The 22,489-nt window shown below is 32.4% G+C and overlaps 5 protein-coding genes across 6 annotated transcripts in view; 2 read left to right on the plus strand and 3 right to left on the minus strand.

Annotated features, from left to right (window-relative positions):
* LOC106109628 (DNA replication ATP-dependent helicase/nuclease DNA2) overlaps positions 1 to 7,110 on the minus strand; it is a 13,758-nt gene extending 6,648 nt beyond the window's left edge. Inside the window, exons 1-14 of the mRNA XM_013291217.1 lie at positions 6,961 to 7,110; positions 6,252 to 6,789; positions 5,981 to 6,138; positions 5,575 to 5,708; positions 4,991 to 5,201; positions 4,349 to 4,579; positions 4,048 to 4,180; positions 3,543 to 3,702; positions 2,893 to 3,002; positions 2,357 to 2,462; positions 1,712 to 1,900; positions 1,071 to 1,168; positions 655 to 793; positions 199 to 333 (exon numbers count right to left, since the gene is read on the minus strand). Of these exons, the coding sequence (XP_013146671.1) occupies positions 199 to 333; positions 655 to 793; positions 1,071 to 1,168; positions 1,712 to 1,900; positions 2,357 to 2,462; positions 2,893 to 3,002; positions 3,543 to 3,702; positions 4,048 to 4,180; positions 4,349 to 4,579; positions 4,991 to 5,201; positions 5,575 to 5,708; positions 5,981 to 6,138; positions 6,252 to 6,789; positions 6,961 to 6,987 (2,369 nt within the window). The 5' untranslated portion in view covers positions 6,988 to 7,110. The remainder of the gene's footprint in view (positions 1 to 198; positions 334 to 654; positions 794 to 1,070; positions 1,169 to 1,711; positions 1,901 to 2,356; positions 2,463 to 2,892; positions 3,003 to 3,542; positions 3,703 to 4,047; positions 4,181 to 4,348; positions 4,580 to 4,990; positions 5,202 to 5,574; positions 5,709 to 5,980; positions 6,139 to 6,251; positions 6,790 to 6,960) is intronic.
* Positions 7,111 to 7,354: 244 nt separating this feature from the next.
* LOC106106392 (probable 18S rRNA (guanine-N(7))-methyltransferase) lies at positions 7,355 to 8,921 on the plus strand. Of its 2 annotated transcripts, none has more exons than XM_013286972.1 (6): positions 7,355 to 7,505; positions 7,577 to 7,614; positions 7,700 to 7,878; positions 8,092 to 8,285; positions 8,361 to 8,550; positions 8,667 to 8,921. In XM_013286972.1, the coding sequence occupies exons 1-6, from the start codon at positions 7,467 to 7,469 to the stop codon at positions 8,852 to 8,854; spliced, it is 828 nt and encodes a 275-aa protein (XP_013142426.1). In that variant the 5' UTR covers positions 7,355 to 7,466; the 3' UTR covers positions 8,855 to 8,921. The 2 variants fall into 2 exon arrangements, with proteins under 2 accessions (XP_013142426.1, XP_013142433.1); XM_013286979.1 differs by having other exon boundaries at positions 7,451 to 7,505; positions 7,687 to 7,878.
* LOC106106409 (protein FAM173B) lies at positions 8,913 to 9,634 on the minus strand. Its single transcript, XM_013286991.1, has one exon. It carries the CDS (start codon positions 9,539 to 9,541, stop codon positions 8,960 to 8,962), a length of 582 nt encoding a protein of 193 aa, XP_013142445.1. The 5' UTR covers positions 9,542 to 9,634; the 3' UTR covers positions 8,913 to 8,959.
* Positions 9,635 to 9,918: 284 nt separating this feature from the next.
* LOC106109496 (ATP-dependent RNA helicase Ddx1) lies at positions 9,919 to 17,001 on the plus strand. The gene is made up of 13 exons (XM_013291017.1): positions 9,919 to 10,459; positions 10,840 to 10,957; positions 11,468 to 11,634; positions 11,894 to 12,025; positions 12,326 to 12,515; positions 13,013 to 13,200; positions 13,536 to 13,660; positions 14,111 to 14,248; positions 14,574 to 14,788; positions 15,418 to 15,533; positions 16,177 to 16,284; positions 16,364 to 16,498; positions 16,699 to 17,001. The coding sequence occupies exons 1-13, from the start codon at positions 10,010 to 10,012 to the stop codon at positions 16,804 to 16,806; spliced, it is 2,190 nt and encodes a 729-aa protein (XP_013146471.1). The 5' UTR covers positions 9,919 to 10,009; the 3' UTR covers positions 16,807 to 17,001.
* A 2,958-nt stretch (positions 17,002 to 19,959) lies between these two features.
* Positions 19,960 to 22,489, minus strand: part of LOC106108377 (histone-lysine N-methyltransferase pr-set7) — a 5,735-nt gene continuing 3,205 nt past the window's right edge. Inside the window, exons 3-5 of the mRNA XM_013289540.1 lie at positions 21,648 to 22,280; positions 21,156 to 21,368; positions 19,960 to 20,928 (exon numbers count right to left, since the gene is read on the minus strand). Of these exons, the coding sequence (XP_013144994.1) occupies positions 21,161 to 21,368; positions 21,648 to 22,280 (841 nt within the window). The 3' untranslated portion in view covers positions 19,960 to 20,928; positions 21,156 to 21,160. The remainder of the gene's footprint in view (positions 20,929 to 21,155; positions 21,369 to 21,647; positions 22,281 to 22,489) is intronic.

Genomic DNA, 22,489 nt, shown 5'->3' on the forward strand with positions numbered 1-22,489 from the left:
AAAAAAAAAAAAAAAAAAAAAAGGCAACGCATCTGCAAATACGAATGTTTATGGGCAGCGGTCGCTTTCCATTTCGGTGGATTCAGGTGGCCGCTCGCACGTTTGCCACCTTGTATTATAAAAAAAAAGATTTTGACAAAAAAATAAACAGCATCTATAGGTTTCTCTGTACTATGTCAGTGTTTGATTTTTTTTTACCTTCTCAGTCTGTGCGCACGTTCACTATCTTCTATAAGTACACCTAGATTAGTAAGATTCTGTACTGTACTAGCGTACGATTCGTACGCGTCTATATGGAAAATTGTTTCGTCGTTCTGTCGTTGACTTAAATCTCTGTAATGATAATTTTTAAATACTTAATTTGAAATCTGACTAATATTATAAATGCGAAAGTTTAGATGGGTGGCTGTTTGTTAAAGTTTGTAGCCTAAACGGCTGAAAGTAACTCGATGAAATTTGGTATAGATGTAGAGGATAGTCTAGAAGAACACATAGGCTACTCACTTTTGTATTTTTAATTCCACGCGGACATAGTCGCGGGCAAAAGCTAGTATATAATATCTTGAGTTCAATTGTAATCAATATACAATTAAATTATTGGACATCTAAGAAGTGCTTTATTTTATTTTTACTGAAATAAAAATAAAAAGGTACCTTTCTAGTAATATTTTAATTTCCTTTTCACTTCTATAAGTAACAACTCCTGCGGCCAGCCACGGCCTCTTCTCTATACTGACTATTGAAAAATCTCCTTCTTGGGGTCCAGTCGTTTTTCTACAATCCATTGATTTGTCTATAAAACAAACAAAAACAAGTACAGCTTATTATAATAGTATTAACTTTTGCCGCGACTTCGTCCGCGCGGAATCAAAAAGAAACTTAGTTAAGTAGCCATGTGTTTTAACAGGCTATGTTCCATATTTATAACAAATTTCAGCGAGATATAGATAGATAGAAGATATATAGTAGCAAACATCCATACATCCAACAGAAATTTACTGTTGTATATATATCTAAATTTAAAATATTAGTAATGTCAAAATTAATTAAAACCATTAAATGAAACTTACCGTAAGCGTTTTCACGTTTAAATGTATGTAAATATCTATTGCCGGATGTCTCCACTGATTGCAATGTAAGTCTGCCAGCGCATGTGCCGCGTTTCATTCTGGAAAGGAAGTTCATATGCGATTATTAGTGAGCTCATCAAATTATGATATTCAACTTAATAGGACTAATTTTAAGAAAATCCTAAAATGTTTTAAGTACATTTAAACACATGTAGCCAACTGTTGATTTTTTAATAGATTTCTTGTGTAAATTTTGATATATAAAATGTTTTTTGAACAGTATTATACGCTGCAAAATTTAATGAGTTATTGAGTGAAATGAGTTATTATTATTATTATTTAATTCCATATATCTTTATTTCTCATTTTCTATATAATACATTTTACAAGATTTGATATAAAAATAAAATAAAATGCATTATATAAAAAATAGAGCACCACCGGCTGCGGAATCCGATGACTCAAGCAACCAGTTATTATTATTATTAAATTTTGATTAATAAGAATTGGAGTACTTTCAAAAGCAGTGTGGAGATATTTATGGTGAAATAAAAACCTTTAACGTCGTTAATATCAATCAGTTCTGGTCAAATAATTGAAATACAATTTAAACTAATTTACATTAATACAGAATGTATAACCTTTTCTCCACACTATCGGTCCACAAAGTGTGCAGTGGTGATGATGTTAATTGTACTTTTTCTTCTAATTTCAATAAATATGCCCAATGTAAGAAATATTCTATATGCGTAAGAGATAAGTGACCGAGAGCATTTTCTCGGAGTTTCGCCAGTGGGTGAGATTTTGATACTTTCGGACCATCTGTGTGCCTGAAACGAAATATTACATAATTTTACTTAAAATAAACATCTACATTTATCATATAATAATATAACAAAGCGTAAACACATATTTCTTTGTAATGTAGGATATCAGCAAACATATCATATTTTTCTTAACGTAATCTTATTGAGAGGGTGAATAAATTAGAAAAAAATGACTTGCGAGAAAGGGACACAATACAAGGCAAAGAAAAGAAGAGTCTTGCAGAAGCAAGATTTCCATAGTAACGATAATTACCCAATGACATGCCTTGTCATTTAAGCTTTTGAATTTTTACATTTGCAAATAAAAGTAAACAATAAAATAAAGTTTTTTATATATGGTAGATTTTTTAATTTTTTATATATGGCTTGGTGATCCATACACAGGGTACCCTAGTTAGGACACCAGTCACCTGCCCAACGAGGAAATAAATATATTTTTTTTAATATAATGCAGATTACCAGAGATGTAGCGAGCACACAGTGAGGTAGGGGCAGCTGGCGCAGGAGTCGCGCTGCACCGGCTCCGGCAGCCGCTGGTACTTAGCGTCTATGTCGGAATCATCCGCTGCAAATATACACAAACGTCCAGTATATCATGACCCCTATACACAAGTTTGATTATACAAATCGGAGGTAATCTTACTCTGGTCATGCTTCATTTTTAATGAACAAAAAAAATATATAATATAATATAATATATACTCCAATCAGATTATCATTCGTTTTGGAAAGTATTCAATTAAAAACATAGTAGCTCAATTAAATATTTTTATCTATACTGATATTATAAAAATAAAAGATTTGATTTTTTTACATTTAAAAGGCTTTGCAACTACTGAATCCATATGAATTATTTCGGCATTAAAAAACTACACCACTAAATACATATTACATCAATGGAAAAGAGCAGATATGAGACTTATATTCGTAGGCACTAAGACAAAGCTGGGGAGGATCGCTAGTTTAATCAAAAAACATTTATTAATACTACTTACCTATTTTATTATGCTGTGTAGTTAAATACTGCACAAGTTGATTTCTCAACATAATAAGGTCTCTCCGCTCCGGGTAGCCACAACTCACTTCACGAAGCATAATGCCTTCTCTGAAAAAAAATATTAGAAAATTCGTTACAGTACAGGAAGAAACCTGCAACACTTAGAAATATAATAAAAAGGCTAGAAAGACAGCTATAGTGTTAACTTGCTTACATTAAGGAAATAGTATATTTAATTTAAGCAGCAATAGCCTAATGGTTAGTACGGATTTACAATCACGTAGTCGAGGGTTCGATTCCCACCATTCGACTATTGTAAAACCATATCCTAGCCCAGAGCTTAGGGAGAATGGTAAAAGAAATATTAGTAAATTAACCAAAAAGAAATATTTTTTAAAAAGAGTCCTTTCCCATGCATATTATTTAAACTTTTTACGCCATATAACAAATATACTATAAACACTAATATTATCTTACTTCTTACTAATATTATAAATACTAAAGTGTAGATGTATGGATGTATGTATGGATGAAAGTTATTACATATCTCTAGAATGGATCAACGAATCTCACTGAAATTTGGCATAGATTTAAATAATGGAAGGTAACTTGCTAGTAAAGTTTTTTTTTTAATGTAGTAACTCTTACTTTAAATATAATAATAATCCTCTCTGCATAGCCATTGTGGGGTCCTCCTGGCGCAGCACGCTGAGCATCATGCCATACAGCACCAGCTGCCCGCGGTGCTCCACGGACACTGTTGCTCGACCACTCTTCAGTTCCAAAGGAATTACTTCCCGATGCTTACCTGAAATTTTATGATTAATAATAATATACAAAAAAAAACTTATTGCTCAATCATTCAGCGATAAATCTGTATCTATACTAATATTATAAAGTAGAAAGATTTGGATTTTTTATTTATTGAAATAACTCCAAAAATACTGGGCCAATTTAGAAAAAAAATCACCATTAAAAAGGTAATTACGCGGACGAAATCGCGAGCTTTTGCTTCGTAATAGTGAAAAAAAAATTAAATTGGTGCAATAGTTTTTAAGTGTACAAGCAATTCTTATCCAAAAATAGTTTGTTGTGTTGCTAAAGAAATGAATGACATGAAAAAAATAAATATAAAAAAATTACTATATCTCACCTTCCCGTTCATGAATAGTAACTTCTAATGTCGCATCGATTTTCCCTTTTAACCCTAATTTAGGACAGCAAAGGTTTTCTTCTATATCCAATACTTTATTTATATGACCAGACCAATTGTTATTTCGTTTTTGCTGAGAAAAGACAAAAAATAATGGTCCTTCGAGCCAGATATTTCAAAGAGAAATATCTATATTCTACATCATCAAACTGGGTTATAATTTTAAGTAATAAGCAATGTTATGAGTATACAATGCATATTTTAAAATGTAAGGCAGATAAAAGTTAATCTATGTTCATACCATATGTTGTTTAGGTTTTTCAGCCATATATGTATTCATAAATTCACTTAGCGGCATTATATACGTTTCCATATTCGATCTCGCTTCCTCTTCAGAGAGTCCGGCGTCAAATAACATCTGGGTTGATTCTTTAATAATTTTATCAGTCTCAAAACGTAATTTATCTGGGCTCATAATACGATCTGTGAGTGCTTTTTGAACTAGTTCATGAATTAAAATACCAATAGTCATCTGGAATTTAAAAAAACTAAAGATGAATATCATAGCAAAAGCAACAACTATCCCAAAGGTAAACACTGTAGAAACTAATTAGAAATACACACTACAACTTATGCCTGTAACTTATTTAGCGGGGAATTCAAAAAATAAACTTTTTTTCAATAATAATTGTAGTTCTTGAGAGATAAAACCTTTTTAGTGTAGAATAAATTGTTGAAATAAGTCCAGTAGTTTTTGAGTTAATACACTTCTTATAAAACTACAAAATTTCCTCTTTACATTAGTGTAAAAGGACCTGCTTTAGTAATCGCTACATAACTCTAAGAGCACCAATTATTATTTAAACATTTACTACTTCATAAGAATCTATACATGAAGGGAAAATGTTTAAAACCTTTGAAAAGAAACATAGAATAAACTTACAGCAATATTAGCAGAATCGATACCTCTCCATCTCTCTTGTAGTACAGCTTTTCTTTGACAGAACACACCGGCCACAACACTTGTTGACGACAATAAGTAGTCAGGTCTGAACACAATGAGCCCTGCAGTATTGTTCACATGGAATTGTCCTAATGAATTGCGAACAGCTAAAATACTTACAATATCACCTTCTTGTAAACTCAAACATAACCTGGAATTGTGAAAAATTGTATTACATAACTATGTATACTATAACATATTTATATTATATTTATATACTTATGACTTACTAAGTTTTGTCTATAACTTTAAAACTTCATAAAAAAAATAGTAAGTAGCCTAAGTTCTTCCAGGCTATGTACTATGTCTGTGCCTTATTTCATTAAGATACTTTTAGCTATTTTGGATGTAGTAACGAACATCCATCCATCTATAATTTCACTTTCATAAAATTAGTATGAAGTAGGTTTTTAATAAAAATGGTGAAAGCACCCAAAACGATTAATTTATTGTCTTGTCCAGTAACTTAATGCTTTATAAATTTATCTAGAAAAATTATTGAATAATGTGTAGTAGATACTGACCAAATACCTTCAACATAACAAGTGGCTCTTAAATTATCACTTTGCACCTTTACTTCTTGAATATGCCCATTCAATTTCACAGACAGAACCTCACATCGGTGTATTGAGGATAAATTTAAATTTTCTTCATCTACCTACAAAATTAACATTTCAGTTTATATATACAGGGTAATGTCTGCACACAAACTGCACTCAAAGTGATTTAGTGTCATTTAAGTGTAGATTTATTAGGATACATTTGAGTAACTAGTCTGAGTGTAACTGGCACAATTATTATTTGAGAGTTACAGGGATAGACCCTTAGTGTAGATAGTATTTGCTTAGTAACAATTCTGAGTGGGGGCAATAAGTGTTGCAGTAATGTACATACAACAGTGCATTAAAGATTTACTTTACAAATAGTTACCTCCTGAAAATGATCTATTTCCCACTCATCTTCAAATATATTATCTATTTCCCTTTCACATGATTGTGATGTTTTAATTGTTGAACCAGATTTTGATGGTGAATTCTCACATGATTTATTTGAATTCTCCTTTTTATTAGGACTTCCAAAAACTGAAACTAAACACAAATGTATGTTTTATAAAGATAAAAAGAAATGAAACAGGTACAATAATAAAAATAAAAGTCAATAAATAATATAAATGCTTCACAGAAAAAATAAAACTACATACCTTTACAGTATTTCTTAGGTGTAACATTTCCACCTTTACTTGGCGAAAGAGTATTATCAAAATGTAAAGTTTTCTTAGGAGATTGGATTTTTGTTACTCTTTCATAGTTTTCATTTAATACTCTTTTGATAGGACTATTGTGTATATTTATATTTTTATCATTAAGATCCTCTTCTGTGATTATTAAGGTTTCTTTTAACTGATCTACTTTGCGAGTTTCCTCGGTGCTCTTTGTAAATCCTTCGTTTTTATTTTCTTTATTAAATACCTTAATTATTTCATTATTATTTTTAATAGCTTTAAGTTTCTTGGTTGTACTTTTTGTGGGACTTGTTTGGGAGATTTCTAAAATTTCATTATCAGACTTTGTATGTGTTGGTGAGATTATCTTGCGTTTAAGTGCAGAATTCGTGTCCGGTTTGAAGGCAGGGAAGTCTTTATCTTTTTTTGGTGTAGAATTTTTTTGAGTGTCATTGCTCACAGGATTTTTAAAAAATTGAGTTATCACTTTTTGATTTTTGGCAGTTACTTGATGGTTCTAAAAGAAAAAAAAAACATTAAATATAAGTGGTTGTAATAAAATAGAAAAAAAAAGATGGAAACTTCGAAGGTTGAATGAGAAACATAATCATTTTGACACCATCTTCCGTTATTTTCTATAGTAATCATTTACAAATAAATATACTATAAGTGATAAAATAACTGTTACCTTTTTTAAGCTTAGCGGTTTCGGCATAATTAAGCAATCTCTTTTAAAATCGCATTATTTAGTAGCCTTCAGCCAAATTATTTATTTACATAAGATAGAATAATATTAATGACTAAAACAGCAAAAAAAGTTAAATTAAAACAAAAAATAAATAAATACAATATTTCCCGCTTTGCAAATAAAATGACATTGATATCAAATTGACATTTGTTTTTTCGTTTTGATACAGGCATACATTATCTAATAGAATTAGAAGCAGTTTTATACATTGGATGTGTAGAAATTGTGACTATTTTAATTGACTTTAAAATCAATAATTTGTTTAAAAATTTTGCCTACTGAAGTATTATAACCTTATGGGAAAATATTTCGCGAGTCGATAAATAAAAGCAGACGTGAAATGTCGTGTTCAAATGTCAGTGTCAGCCACACGAGATAAATAACAGTTTTAAAGGTTATGTTATTTTAATAAAGTGATAAGCCCATAATAAAAATAACTGAAGGAAATGTCGAAAAGACCAGAACATCAAGCCCCGCCTGAACTTGTATGATTCATTTCTTTTTATAAAATGATAATATTGAATGCACAATGACATATCTCATTTTTGTTTTTCAGTTTTATAATGAAGATGAAGCCAGAAAATATACACAAAAGTCAGTTTGTTGTAAATACATATATTATTGTGTATGTTGATTTGTCTTAAAATGGTAAAATTAAAATTAAAGTTGATTTCTTCAGCTCAAGAATTATTGACATCCAAGCACAGATGACAGAAAGATGTATAGAATTACTAGTACTACCAGAAGAAACACCATGCCTGCTCTTGGACATAGGATGTGGATCTGGTTTATCAGGAACAGTGCTAGAAGAAAATGGCCACTTGTGGATTGGTCTTGATATATCTTCTGCTATGCTAGGTATGATTATTAATAACATATTAACATACTAATAACAGACAATATATTATATCATATATGATATGTTTATACACCCAATTGCAATCCTTGTACTTCAAGATAATACTCTAAAACATTGTTTAAATATTGGGCAACAAAACAAACCAGTTGCAATGTCAATTTTAGCTGTTTACAACAAATTTATAAGATGGCAACTTGTGAATGGATTTTCAGATGTTGCATTGGAGCGGGAAACTGAAGGTGATTTGGTACTCGCTGACATGGGTGATGGGGTACCATTTAAACCTGGAAGTTTTGATGGTGCTGTATCTGTTTCTGCACTTCAATGGCTCTTTAATGCTGATAAAAAGTCACATCAACCCATTAAAAGACTGTATAATTTTTTTAGTTCACTCTATGCATCTTTGGTATGAAATTTTATACATTTAAATGATGAAATGTTTTTATTATTGTTTTTATTTCATTTTTATTATTTCTTCTAGTCAAGATCAGCTAGAGCTGTGTTTCAATTCTATCCAGAAAATGAAAGTCAACTAGAACTTTTGACATCACAAGCCATGAAAGCAGGTTTCTATGGAGGTGTTGTCATAGATTATCCAAACTCTGCCAAGGCTAAGAAGTTCTTTTTGGTTCTTATGACAGGAGGATCTGCACCATTACCACAAGCTCTTGGTTAGTTACAGCAATTTTAATAATGTGTCATTAAAAATATATTACTATAACTTCTGTGCAGTACTAACTAATAATAGATTAACTTCAAATTAAATATGGTAATTTTAATTTTAAAGGGGTTGATGAAGAAAACAGCCTTCAAGTAAAATATGCAAGAAGAGAGGCATCTAAAGGAGCAAGAGGTAAACCACTTAAGAATACAAGGGCTTGGCTTTTAGAGAAAAAGGAAAGACGACGGAAACAAGGAAAAGAAACAAAACCTGACACAAAGTATACAGGAAGGAAAAGAAGTGGGAGGTTTTAAGATTACTTGTTACTATGTATATATGTATTTTATATTTATTAGGCAATAAAACATATTATAAATATAATTATTTTACTATAATTTCTATACAACAATTTCTATTTATTATTTTTTAATTACATATTTCCATACTGTATCAACTCCATGTCCTATTGTCTCTGTAGGTGTCATATTTGGTAATGGGAATCTACAAGCGACTACAACTGTACCATTATTTACTTCTTGTAATAACTTACTTTCAAATTCTGTCATCATTTGTTCAACACCAAATATCACAATATTTTGATAAGGCTTAAGGCTAAATGTCCATAGATCCTTTCTATAAAACTTTGTATTCCTATGCTGGCTAAACACAGCTGCTAATCTCGAATAATACACCAAAATAGAGTTTAGTTCCACTCCATCAGCTTGAAAACCAAGTTTGGCAGCTGTGAACACTATCCTACCATCTCCAGATCCTACATCCAATAAACGTCCACTTCGACCAACTAAGGCTTTAGTAACCCCTGTTAATTGATCAGTGGTAGCTGGGACGTACGGCAAGCAAACTCTTCTCAAAGCAGGTGAAACGAAAGGTATACATATTACGCTAACGCCTACTGCAAGACCACCGGTTAAGTAAATCATATATTTTCCTTTAGAAGATAACTTTGGAGTTGTCTCGGTATTAAGTACAGTTAAGTCCATTTTGTGTACAATTTAGAAATTCAGTAAATCAAAAGTAAAATAATCTTAAATCCATTTTAAAGGTTAGGCTTATTTATAAATAATTGTCAAATTAATGTCATTTCAAAACACATTTTGTTTCATTTCACGTCAATTATTTTAAAAAACATTGAATTCAATGTTTCTATTTTTACTGTAGGTGCCTTCTTTATGATATTTACATCATAAAATAAGCAGTAGCTTGATAAGTAATCGTGGTTTGGCCATTTAAAATTTAAAGCTTATTTAAGATGAAAACGCAACTTGACTAGCCGAGATAAAACAGACTATACCGAGAACCACCACCTTTTTGAACGTCGGATTAAAAATGTTGTGAAATACTGACTTTTTACTTTGACAGTGGCAGTTGGAATGACATTGATGAGTGACAGCCGATCTCAAAATTAGATTTTTTTTCTTATCAAAGTTGTAGCATAAGTGTACCAAAAAATGACTGCGTTTGAGGAATTTGGTGTGCTTCCCGAATTGGGAAAGGCTATTGAAGAAATGGAGTGGACATTACCGACAGATGTTCAAGCGGAGGCGATACCATTAATCTTAGGTGGTGGAGATGTCCTTATGGCTGCAGAAACCGGCAGTGGCAAGACCGGCGCATTCTGTTTACCTATATTACAAATAGTTTGGGAAACCTTAAAGGATATACAAGAAGGAAAGACAAGTAAAGTGATACTACAAACAGTTACTGAGTGGACTTTGTCATTTTTTGATCGAACAGAAGCTTTGGCAGTTACTCCAGATGGTTTGCGATGTCAATCTCGTGATCACAAAGACTGGCACGGCTGTAGGGCTACCAAAGGTGTACACACCAAGGGAGCTTATTACTATGAGGCTATTGTAACTGATGAGGGTCTCTGCCGTGTAGGATGGTCAACACAATCTGTAAGTTTAATGCCATTTTCTAAAATAAAATTGTATGAAATCAAAGATGAAACTTAAGACTAAGATTTTTGTTTGTCTAAACACTAAGTATTCAAGTTTATTTATTTCTTATAGCTAAAGATGGTAGTTTGTCTGAAAATTTATCCTTATTGTGCAATAATATAAATAATTGCACAATGATACGTTAATATGGCACAGCACAAGCTTAGAGCTTGTTGGAATGGTACAAGAAATGTTAGTAAATGGACAAAACCCTGCCAATAGTTTTAATAAAAGTTAATACAGACTTTAGGTCACCATTTAGTTTATTTAACTGCTTTATATGAAGAGCAGGCTGCCTTCAATAGATATTACTATGAGTATTTTCTTTTACCTCACAGGCAAGGCTGGATCTAGGAACTGATAGATTTGGTTTTGGATATGGTGGGACTGGTAAGAAGTCAAATGCCAAACAATTTGATGACTATGGAGGTGCATATGGCAAAAATGATGTAATAGGTATGTTGATATACACTGCTGTACTCTTACCTTTTTAAGGGTTACATCACCATTAGCCATTAGATGACGGTGTGCAACTGCAATATTAGTAATACATTTATTAATATGTGTAATGAAACATTTGTACCCTTTTTAAGGAAATGGATGAACATGAAATTTGACTATAATTAAACTTAATCTAAAATTAAAATATCTTTGATTATTATATTGTGAAATTTCAACCATTAGGTTTTCAACCACTACTCTAATTGTTTGATTTACACACAGATATAATTGCTCAATATTGAGTTATACAGTTATCAAATGGCCTAATACCGAAGCATATTTCAAATACTTTACTTAAAACTCTGTTTACAATCAATGGATTTCAATATTTGATTGGAATTTGGAGTTCATGCGTAGCCTTATCATTGAGAGGCTGTTATATATTTAAATATTAAAATGATGTTTCAGTATTTGGCCGATAGTCTGCTCTGTTTATATTAGAAACTAATTGATTTCTTCTTACAGGTTGCTTATTGAACCTTAATGAAGGAGAGATTCGTTATACAAAGAATGGAGAAGACTTAGGTATTGCATTCAAACTAGATCAATCACGTAAATTAGATTGCTATTTCCCTGCTGTTGTTCTGAAGAATGCTGAAATGAGTTTTAACTTTGGTGCTACACCTTTCAAGGTATTATATATTATCTTAATGCGGTTACTATAGTTTGTTTTGAATCAACATTAAAATTTACTATGTGCTATGTCTATGTATATTACTATGTCAAACCATACTTCGGACTATTATAATGGTCAAATTTCTCGCTTATTTTGAAAATTCCATGACAATGATAAATGATATAAAGTAGGTTTTATATGTGTTTTAATAGAAATATTATGAAATTAATCTAATTGATGTTTATATGATGGAAATACATATATTTGTGTTGTAGCATACTCCACCTAAAGATTATGTGGCAATCTGCAATGCGCCCAAGGAATGTGTCAAACTTAATAATGTCTCGTCAGTTCAGTTAACTGACAGCAAGCCAGTGAACAATGCACCACAGGCTATCATCATTGAGGTAAAAATTTGTTTAGCAATTTGAGTGTATTTAATTCTAACATTATCTTAGTATTTCAAATATTTATGAGATTTGGCTTCTAGTAAAATTGGTTATTTGTTATTTGATAAGGGCAACATTTGGCAACCATCTATATTAATATTATAAAGAAGAAAAGTTTTTTTTAATGTATTGAAATAACTCAAAAAGTACTGGACATGTTTAAAATTTTTTTCATCAATAAAAAGCTATGTTATCATTGAGTACTACAGTTTTATTAGTAGTTAAAAAAATATGTGATAATATTTTTTAATTTTTTAGCCATCTCGTGAACTTGCTGAACAAACATGTAACCAAATTACCAAATTTAAAAAGTACTTAGAAAATCCAAAAGTAAGAGAGTTGCTTGTAGTTGGTGGTATCAATGTTAAAGATCAGATTAACCAGCTGAATGCGGGCATTGACATTGTTGTTGGTACACCTGGAAGACTCGAGGATCTCATTCAAGGAGGTAAGTTGTGTTAATACTAAAAAAATTAAAAACCCAAACTTTTCATTGTATTAACTTTCATCTCAAAATAAACTTTATAGTAAAAACTGTTTATACTCTCGTCTATGTTTTCGCTGACGATACCAAATAGTTTTAGACCCATAGTAAATCTTAGGTTTAATAATGAATCAATTTTTGGATTAGGATGTCGTGAGTAGAGCGAAATGGAGGAAATTGACAAAGAAAGTTGACACCAATACCATATGGGATATAGACGAGAAAGAAAGAAAGAGTGAGAGAGAGCGAGAGAGAGAGAGAGTAAAACTTAATTTGGATACAAAGTAAAATAATGGCAATGCCAAATCTAGTACTTTTTAATCTCGCTTACAAAATCCTCTTAGTAAAATATTATTTTTAAAACTCTAATTTCTGACATTCTCAAAAGTCTATATAAATATATTTTTCTAAGAGAAAAGAAAGAAAAGTTCTTATTTACTTTGGAATACTCCGTAAACCAGGATACTTAGCGCTGACGCACTGCCGTTTCTTCGTGTTGGATGAAGCGGACGGTCTCCTGAAGGCGGGCTACGGCGAGCTGATCGAGCGCCTCCACAGACAGATCCCCAAGATCACCAGCGACGGCAGACGACTTCAGATGGTTGTCTGTTCTGCCACTCTACATGCATTGGAAGTTAAGAAGATGGCTGTACGTATTTGTTTATTTCATAAATAGCACTGTACCTTGGTTCCTAGTTTTCCTCTCCCTACTCTTTTTTATAAATGACAAGGAAAAGATGGGAAGTAAATTGCCGGAGGTGGGGATGCATAGGAAAGGGATATGCACTTTCTGTGTGTCCTTTCCTAGGCAAACCATCTGCTTTTGAGGATGTCTAAGGGCAATAGTCGCTTCGCTGTTTTGGCGAATTCAGACCGGTTTCTTGTTTGCCACTTTACGATATAAAAAGAAATCACATCCATCCCTGATGAAACTTCACTATGTTGAGAAATGATTTTAGATTATTTGCTGTGTTTGCTAATTAGGAGAAACTGATGCACTTTCCTACATGGGTGGACCTGAAGGGCGAGGACTCTGTGCCGGAGACGGTGCACCATGTCGTCGTGAATGTGGACCCGCAGAAGGACCGCTCCTGGGAGACATTGCGCAAGTATGTCTTGATTATGTACAGTCGCGGAAATACGGTGTGTTTCTCTTTAGGCACAATTGCCTTGTTCATTGTAACGAGACAAACTCCGCTTCTTCCTACAAATAACTAATTAGATAACAGTGAGTGGTGCAAATAAGTGGATAATAAAAAGAAACTAGCCGTGTATTACTAACCGACTTTAGAAGCTGCATTATATTGATTTTGTTGCACGTCTTGTTTCAACATGTTGAAACTATTTTTGGTTTTAAGATTTCACAGCCAATTTTCCCGACTATACCTCTGTCTCGCTTATGCTAATTGATTTCTCAACTTGCTATTTCGTATGTACTATATGTAGATTATACCATATTTCAGCACAGTGATGTAACAATTTAGTCTACGGTATAGCTTTTTAATATTTCTTTTGGAGTCTTTAAACTGTCTGTTAATAAAATGATTTTTCCTTTAAAGGACAATACAGACGGACGGCGTCCATGCAAAGAACAACATGAAGCAGGACGCCAACACGCCTGAAAGGTGGTCTGAGGCCGTCAAGATATTGAAGGGCGAGTACTGCGTTCAAGCTATCAGGGAACATAAAATGGACAGGTAAAATTGCTGAAAAAAAAATTGCTCAACTTTTGTACTTTATTTATTTTGCCGACTTACATCTTACTAAATGCGAAAATTTTAGTATAACCTATGTCGTAAATATGATCTACTAGCTTTCGCTTGCGATTCCGTCCGCGTGGCATTAAAAAAACCAAAAGCAAATAGCCTATGTGTTCTTCCAGATTTCCAGATCCATGCCAGATTTCATCCGTTCAACAGTTAAGGCTACAAACTACAACAAACATCCATCCATAAATCTAAACTTTCGCATTTATAATATTAGTATTATGTTTTTTTAATATCAATATTTGGTACATTCTAGGGCTATAATCTTCTGCCGCACTAAGCTGGACTGTGATAACTTAGAGAAGTATCTACGTTCTTTCGGCAACGAGTTTAGTTGCGTGTGTCTGCATGGCGACCGCAAGCCGCCGGAGCGCAAGGCCAACTTGGAGAAGTTCAAGCAGGCGCAGGTCAAGTTCCTCATCTGTACTGATGTCGCTGCCAGGGGTATTGATATATCCGGACTGCCCTTCAGTGAGTAGTCCTTTTGTATTAGCCAGTTGTTGCTCGCGACTTCGTCCGCGTGAAATTAAAATATATAACCTATGTTACTCACTGATAACATAGCTTTTTAATGGTGAAAGAATTCTTAACATCAGTCCAGTAGTTTTTGAAATATTTCAATACATACAAAGATCTAAAAATAGGAATCTTTCCTCTTTATAACACCAATTAATTCTACTATGTAATACTCAGTTTTTGTTTACCGCGCTTATCCTTAATAATTCTGCTTGACAATGACCGATGTCATAGGGATGGGACGTGTATGTCAATGATCTATGAGTAGTGTTGTGACTTTACTGCGTAGTACAGATTTTCTTAATACGAAGTTAGTAGAACCAGTGAGAAGTTGACCAGTTAATTTCTTGCATAGACAAAAGCGCCCTTCACCTTTAGACAGCCACCATACGACTCGGGTGTTTCCCATTGTATTGTTTCTCCCATTGTTTCGATTGAATAGTATGTATTTGATTGGTTCATTAACTCGTAGGGATAACGTTTAACTCGTAATTTCTATTGAGTTTGTACTTACGATTGTCCGACTATTGCTTTATTCACAAATGGGAATATGACAACATTAATATCAAAATGCGTAATTTCAGTGATAAATGTGACTCTGCCAGACGAGAAGTCTAATTACGTGCACCGTATCGGCCGTGTTGGTCGTGCGGAACGCATGGGGCTGGCTATCAGTCTGGTTGCTACTGTACCGGAGAAGGTAAACACTTATTAAGTATTTTATTTTTAGACGAGCTGTTGCCCGCGACTTCGTTCGCATGGTATTAGAAAACATACGAACTATATAAATAACAAAAAGCTACGTATCCCTCGGGAACCGGACATTTCTCGGGGATGAACGTCATCCCATGTGTACTCCGGACTTTGTTTTATATCTGTGCCAAATTTCAAAAGGATATGTTGAACCGTTGCAGAAGGATCGAGTAAACATTAAAAAAGTAAATTAATAAATCCCACAGGAACCGTAACTATTCCCGGGATAAAAAGTACCCTATGTGTTCTTCTAGACTATGCTCTAAACCAAATTTCATGGAGATCCATTCAGCCGTTTGGGCTACAAACGCTAACAAACATCCATCCATCCATCTAAACTTTCGCATTTATAATATTAGTAAGATTATAGTAGAGGATCCCTATCTATCAGGAGATAGTATGCAAGGTATTAACATGTTATTTTTTTATGAGTGATGCAAAAGAGTCTAGGCAACACCAAGGTGCTTAGCAACGCCCATGGACATCCGCAACACCAAATGTTATTGACTATGATCTACAGATGTTTAAGTTATTTAATACTGTGCCGATGATAGCTAGTTTTAAATAAAAATTTGATGACGTATGTGTAGGTATGGTACCACGGCGAGTGGTGTTCGTCTCGCGGCCGCAACTGCTGGAACACCAACCTCGTAGACGACAGGCCCAGAGGCTGCTGCATGTGGTACAATGAGCCGCAGGTATTACTCATTAGGAAACTAAATAACTTAATTCTTAAAATATGTGTTTTACAGCAATAATTAAAATGCCTATTTTCAGTACTTGGCAGATATTGAAGATCATTTGAACATAACTATCCAGCAAATTGAGCCAGACATGAAAGTGCCATGTAATGAGTTTGATGGGAAAGTTGTGTACGGTCAGAAGAGGAAGCAAATTGGTACTGGCTACCAGGTGTGTATACCTGATCTGTCTATCCAATAATGCACAGAACAAAGAATTAATTTGCTTAAAAGATAACAAATTTGGGACATAATTGCATGGTCATATAACGTTTTTTACATGGGTAGGAAATAAAATTCCTCAACTGTACATAACTGGTCAATACTAGTCTCTGTGATGCCAATAGAAAGAAATACATTTTTTTGTTACAGGACCACGTGTCCCAGATGGCACCAGTGGTGCGCTCCTTACAGGAACTCGAGTCTCAGGCGCAGTTGTACTATCTTAAATCACATCATAATGCTGTCGTCACTGCATAATTACGTCTATAGTTTAAATATTATTTAATACTGATACCTGAAATACATTTATCTGAAGTTAATTTTCTATGATCTGAAGCTGGTAAATGTCGATTTAGGTAAACTTACGGCAGGTGAAAAATGTACCTAAAAACTATGTTAACATGATTGTTAATGTGGAACTTATGACTGCTTTAATAAATATTAATCCAGAAATAGTGTTTTATTTCATATCGTGATTTTTTGAATTTTTTGAATAAATACTATATCCAAAAGATTTATAAAAGGTTTGTGTCTCATAAGTTAAAATAAAAAAAATGAATATTGCTAAAAAAATTGCATGTAAACTATAAATACTCTAGTAATTAGGTTTTTTCCCTTGTCTAACTATTAAAGATAATTACACTTTACAAAAACATTCCATAAAATTTACCTCAGGTGACAAAGTGGTGAAAGATGATCCCAAATAAAACTACAAAATATGTTTATATCATTTTTATTCACTCAATTTTCATTGCTATAATAAGAGGGCAGTGCATTGTTGCCCTTATTTTAAAAATAAATTATTAAGTCTCTTACTACTTAGGAAGATAGCCTTTTGCAATACTTTAGCCATTTTAATCAACATGGCGGTCGGTTATTTCATCAACATACTTTTTAATGCAAAAATTCTGATAAAAAAACTAAACATCGCTTTGGTTACAAAAATATACATCTTGTAAACCTGTCTGGATAATTACAATATACATATAGTCCTATGTTTGGTGCATTTCATATACTTTGAACTTTTGTAATGTGATCTCTACTACGTGTGCGCGAACTCGAGTTATTTGGCATATGCCGTGACGTCATAGTATATTTTTGTATCGCACGCGTCCTATATTTAAATTACATATAAAGCAACAATTGAATAACACATTTATACATCTCTAAATTTATTGTTGGTGTTCTTAAGGTCGTCACACACTTATATCATTTAACCGTTATGTCGAAGTTGACTGAAATTTAAGGCACTATTTATTAACAATACTTGGTATGAACTCAGCGTCTGTGGTGTTTATTAAAAATTATGCAAAGTTGAACAATCAATTCTGGTTCACAACTAAAGTGCATTTGAGAGTTGCTGTGTGTGCGACAACCTTTATACATATATTTAAAAACGTGCAAATACTATCAAACGTTTAAGCGGACATAGAAAACGTGATTATAACATTACAATATCTTTTCTACTTAAGTTTACTTTTTTAACAAAATGCAAAACGTACATTATATTAATCTACTTAATAATATCCTAAATTAAGGAAGATTGTTATCTAAGTTATTTACGCCGTAACTTCACAATCAACATTTTAACTAAGTTTCAAATTGATTAGAAATCACAAAAAGCGTTAGTATAATTTATAAAGGGAAGTAGGAACTACTAAAGCATTACATGGATAAAACTGTTGCTGGAAGATTCTAGAAGTGACGTCATAAGGTCGTAAAACTTTAATCTTGGAAGTTCGCTGCTTACACTTTTGTCTCTATTTTATGAAAGAAAACAAAAATAAAGTAATTTAATTTACAAGTATTGGAGTTTTAAGAGAAACACTATTGCCAAACGATTCAACACTGTCAATGCTATAATTTTCATATAACATGAACTTGCATGGTAAATTAATAGCACTGAATGAATCAGCACAAAATCAATCAGCATATACAGAATATAAAAAAGAAGGGCAGTATGGTAGATAAAAATATCAAGAATCTTTACTTAAAACTTATAATAGGTGTTGATACAAAAAACTTAACTTTATTTCCTACATTCAGTCTAACAATGTCATATTTCACTCCAGCAACAATCATATCATAAACAAGCAGTACATCCAATGTTCCTTACATTCAAGGAAGAATGATCAGTCAAATTTAAACTATAATTCCCAGATTTCAAGAATTTAAAGTGTACATCGAGGCCTTTGATTGCCTGAGCAAGAAAATATTGCCATCTCTTTCATTCTTATTGTAAAAAGACAGCAATATTTTTTGCATCCCACTCTTAACTAATGTCAATATACTAATATACTTTAACAATGGACATTTTTCCACCATTTTAACAACATTTACAATCTAATAATTCATTATTTGGTGATCACTGTCCCACAAGCACAATAAATATTACCTAATATACATATAAAAATCAGTATTAAATATCCGTAAGCACTCTAAACATTAAACTATCATTTATGGGCACTTTCTAACAATTTATTTATATAAATAAAATAATACATTACATTGAATATATATGTTTATATTTTTGTATGGATAATTGGCACACCAAGTATAACAGCCTAGCAAATAAACGAGGTATAAAGTTAAATTTGGGAATAAACTGAGTGTAAGCAAAATTTGTACTAATATTTGCTTATACTCAGTTTATTCCTAAGTTTAACTTTTATTTGTAAGGCTGTATAAGTTTTGTATTTCAAATGGTTATATAAATATTTTATATATTAAGAATGTTCAAATGGATTTGTTATTGAAATAAATACATTAAAACATGTACATTTAATAAATAGCATCTTGTATGGACTAACATTTTTATTGTAATTTTTTTAATGAACTAGGATCATAACCAGTGTTAAAATCAGACACAAATTTAAATCACGGTGGGTAAATTAATTTAATATTTATTTCATTACTTTTCAAACCCCATAATAGAATAATTTTGTGAGCAAAACTAGTACAACCATCATTAGACTAAAAACCACGAAATACATAAATTATTCGAGTTTTTTTATAACTCTTAAATACTAACATAAGTTTAAATAAATAAGGTTTCCCGTCATATTTAAAGTCATACATAGATCAAACTTTGTCTTATTCCAGATTAAGTCCCAAATATAAGGGATATTACAATATTCAAACATAATTTACTTTCTGAGTAAAATTAGAGTCAAAATGTGTTACAAAGCACAAATAAGTACTGTTACTTTTATACAAGTTTTACAACAAAAAAGTACAAAGAGTAGCCTTTGTAATTAACTTACAATAGTTAAAAAAAAAACACTTTTTAATTAATTTAAATGTATGGTGCAATATTAGGATAATTTTGGGAGTTTAAAAATTTAAAAACATTTTGTGCGAAAAATTCTATCACTACTTACTACATTTATAATTAAAGTCCAAAAATATGTATTTGTATGGACAATTTCATTTACGCTTTATTGCTGTATTTTTATAAACTAAGTAGTTAACATATTTAATGTAGGATGTAAAGAGATTTTGGTAAAATTCATATTAAATTAGATAATATACGAGAAGTGCAACTTAAAAAAATCCTTTCATGATTAAGGCAACACTATATCATTAATATTGTTTAAATATTAAAGAAAATTAATATTCAAGACATATAATTAAAAAACCGTAATTATATTTATGAGGGATCTTATTGCTTTCAACTATGCCTTTTTTTAATTCATTCTAGACAAATATGAGATAAATAATGTTTATTATTGCAATACTGAGTTCATCAATACTAATTCTATAATGTTTGATGACGAAATACATGTGATAAAAATTGTGATGAAAGTTTATAACGAAAGATAACTGTAACTGAATTTGTACATTCGAACAAAGGATTTTTTTTAAATACATCATATGAGGAAATCTCACCCTCCACCCTAGGCGTTGTTATAGGTAGGTCAGGGGGGGGGTTTAATTTATTAACTACCCTTAATCATAGTCTATATTTGAAATTGTTTTTATATATTGTATAAAATATTCAAGACTTTAGGAAGCTGATTTATTAGTAAAAACTATACTTTTCTCATTCTACAAGATGTTAATATCTTGTTTTGGCAATAAAATATTAAGGTCTTAAGGTTTTGGTATCAGTTATCTTTCATTATCTTGCTAAATACTTCACATATTAAACTATCTTGTAACTTTCAAATACTGTGTTTCTTTTCATAGTCTTTATGAATGAAGGCAGTTAACAAAGCTTACATTTAAAAACTGGTCTAGTTATTGTAACCACATGTTTTAGGCCTCTTGTTTTACTACATCAACAATTAACTTTTTTATGCGACTAAGAGTAAACAGATTTATCATAACTAATATTGAAATAAATAATGCTAGGTCCATTTGAGATTTCTGGAGTCATACCTGTAATGAAGGATTATTTGAATATTACACTATAAAAAAAATGTACTAGCATTTTTTTTATAGTCTAAACTAAGAGAAACACCTAAGCATCATATTAAATTCAGAACGGAATAATTTAGACCCACACATCAGCACTTTTATCACAAACAGTGGCTTAGAAACATCCAACCCTCAGTATTGACCAGTTTACTAGACAACAGATTATATGCAAACAAATGTTAACTTACCCAGGTCAAAGTGCGAGCCAGGGATGATGTCTGAGGGACTCACGAGATCGGTCACCATAGTCATAAGTAAGTTCGTCCCCGGGCGCAATGTCCTGCGCCGCAATCAGCACAAGGCGCGGTCCGTCCACCCATACTGCTTTGGTGTGTAAGTTGCCATTACGAGAATGATTCACTAATCGACCTAGACGACCACTCTCCGCCGTCGCGTCGATACTGGTTAAAAAAAAAACATATCATGTGAGATTTTGTGTAAGCTTAACTCCAGTTTTACAATGTACAAGATGACTGGTAACATACTAATGATTAACGACAAGATTATGCTATAAATTTACTTCATATTTTTTCCAAATTTCCCTATAAATAAATGGAGTAGGGATAGATTACGGTTTGGTAGTCTGCTACCCCATCATAAGGTCTTGGCGTAAACAGTTAATAATGAATTAGTTGACTTAGTTTTGCAGTGTTTTATACCAAATAGGCACAGATGCTTACCAATACTGTTGGTCACAGTGCCTGAAGTAATACATGTAGCAGCCAGCCTCCGGATCTAGTGCGTAGCGCTGTTCGCGTTCCCGCGCCTCCGCAACGCCCACCAGCTCGCCCGCGTACTCCACCACGAACTGACCGCGCACGAACGCACGAGTCGCTATCACACCGCGACCCTTCCCATCAAAATATTCTACCTTAAGTCCATCTTCTGTTTGCTCTCTCACAGCCCTTTCCAAATCACGCATCTTTTCTGCCATAACACATTTTGAAGTTTTTCTAACACTGCGTCGTACTGGAAAATACTCCGTCAATTTATGATTCAAATTATTTGTATGGCCATTCACAGCTTTAGTTTCTACTTTAGCAGTCTTATTTATTGTTTTTAGTGGAGGTGGAGACTCCACTTTGGGAACTTTGAGTTGTTCTTTGAAGTACTCGGTCAGTTTATGGCTGTCATTGCCCTTTGCTGATGTCCTTGAGGAACGAGACCTTAGAGTGGTGCCATTTGACATATGTGTACTGTTGTTGGTTCCATTGCTATTCTTAAGTGGTTTTGATTTCACTTGAGCTTTCCTTATTGACGCTTTTGTTAGCAAATCACCATTTTCAGTCTTTTTAGGGGAGGTAGCAAGAATCCTGTGAGTTAAAGAATTGTGATTTTATTGTACAACTTTTAAAAAGGAAACATAGAAAAATTATATTTTAGAACATTTATGTTTAGTAGCTTGATAGCCATATTTTTTTTCTAAACATTTTGTAATGTAGGTGTGTTAATGAAACGGCGGTTGGTACTGGACTGATTTATTATTAGTGACCGGACGGTACATTATATTAAGATACCCTCA

The sequence above is a fragment of the Papilio polytes genome, unplaced genomic scaffold (genome assembly GCF_000836215.1).
Source record: "Papilio polytes unplaced genomic scaffold, Ppol_1.0 DF824269.1, whole genome shotgun sequence".
In the NCBI taxonomy this organism is placed as follows: Eukaryota; Metazoa; Arthropoda; class Insecta; order Lepidoptera; family Papilionidae; genus Papilio; species Papilio polytes.

Bases quoted from the DNA above. Each gene is read 5' to 3' on its own strand.
- LOC106106392 (XM_013286972.1), top strand. From the start codon at position 7,467: ATGTCGAAAAGACCAGAACATCAAGCCCCGCCTGAACTT. The intron at 7,879-8,091 runs GTATGATTATTA...ATGGATTTTCAG, and splicing joins TATATCTTCTGCTATGCTAG to ATGTTGCATTGGAGCGGGAA. The intron at 8,551-8,666 runs GTTAGTTACAGC...TTAATTTTAAAG, and splicing joins ACCATTACCACAAGCTCTTG to GGGTTGATGAAGAAAACAGC.
- LOC106109496 (XM_013291017.1), top strand. From the start codon at position 10,010: ATGACTGCGTTTGAGGAATTTGGTGTGCTTCCCGAATTGGGAAAGGCT. The intron at 16,285-16,363 runs GTATTACTCATT...GCCTATTTTCAG, and splicing joins TGTGGTACAATGAGCCGCAG to TACTTGGCAGATATTGAAGA. The intron at 16,499-16,698 runs GTGTGTATACCT...TTTTTGTTACAG, and splicing joins AAATTGGTACTGGCTACCAG to GACCACGTGTCCCAGATGGC.
- LOC106106409 (XM_013286991.1), bottom strand. From the start codon at position 9,541: ATGGACTTAACTGTACTTAATACCGAGACAACTCCAAAGTTATCTTCT.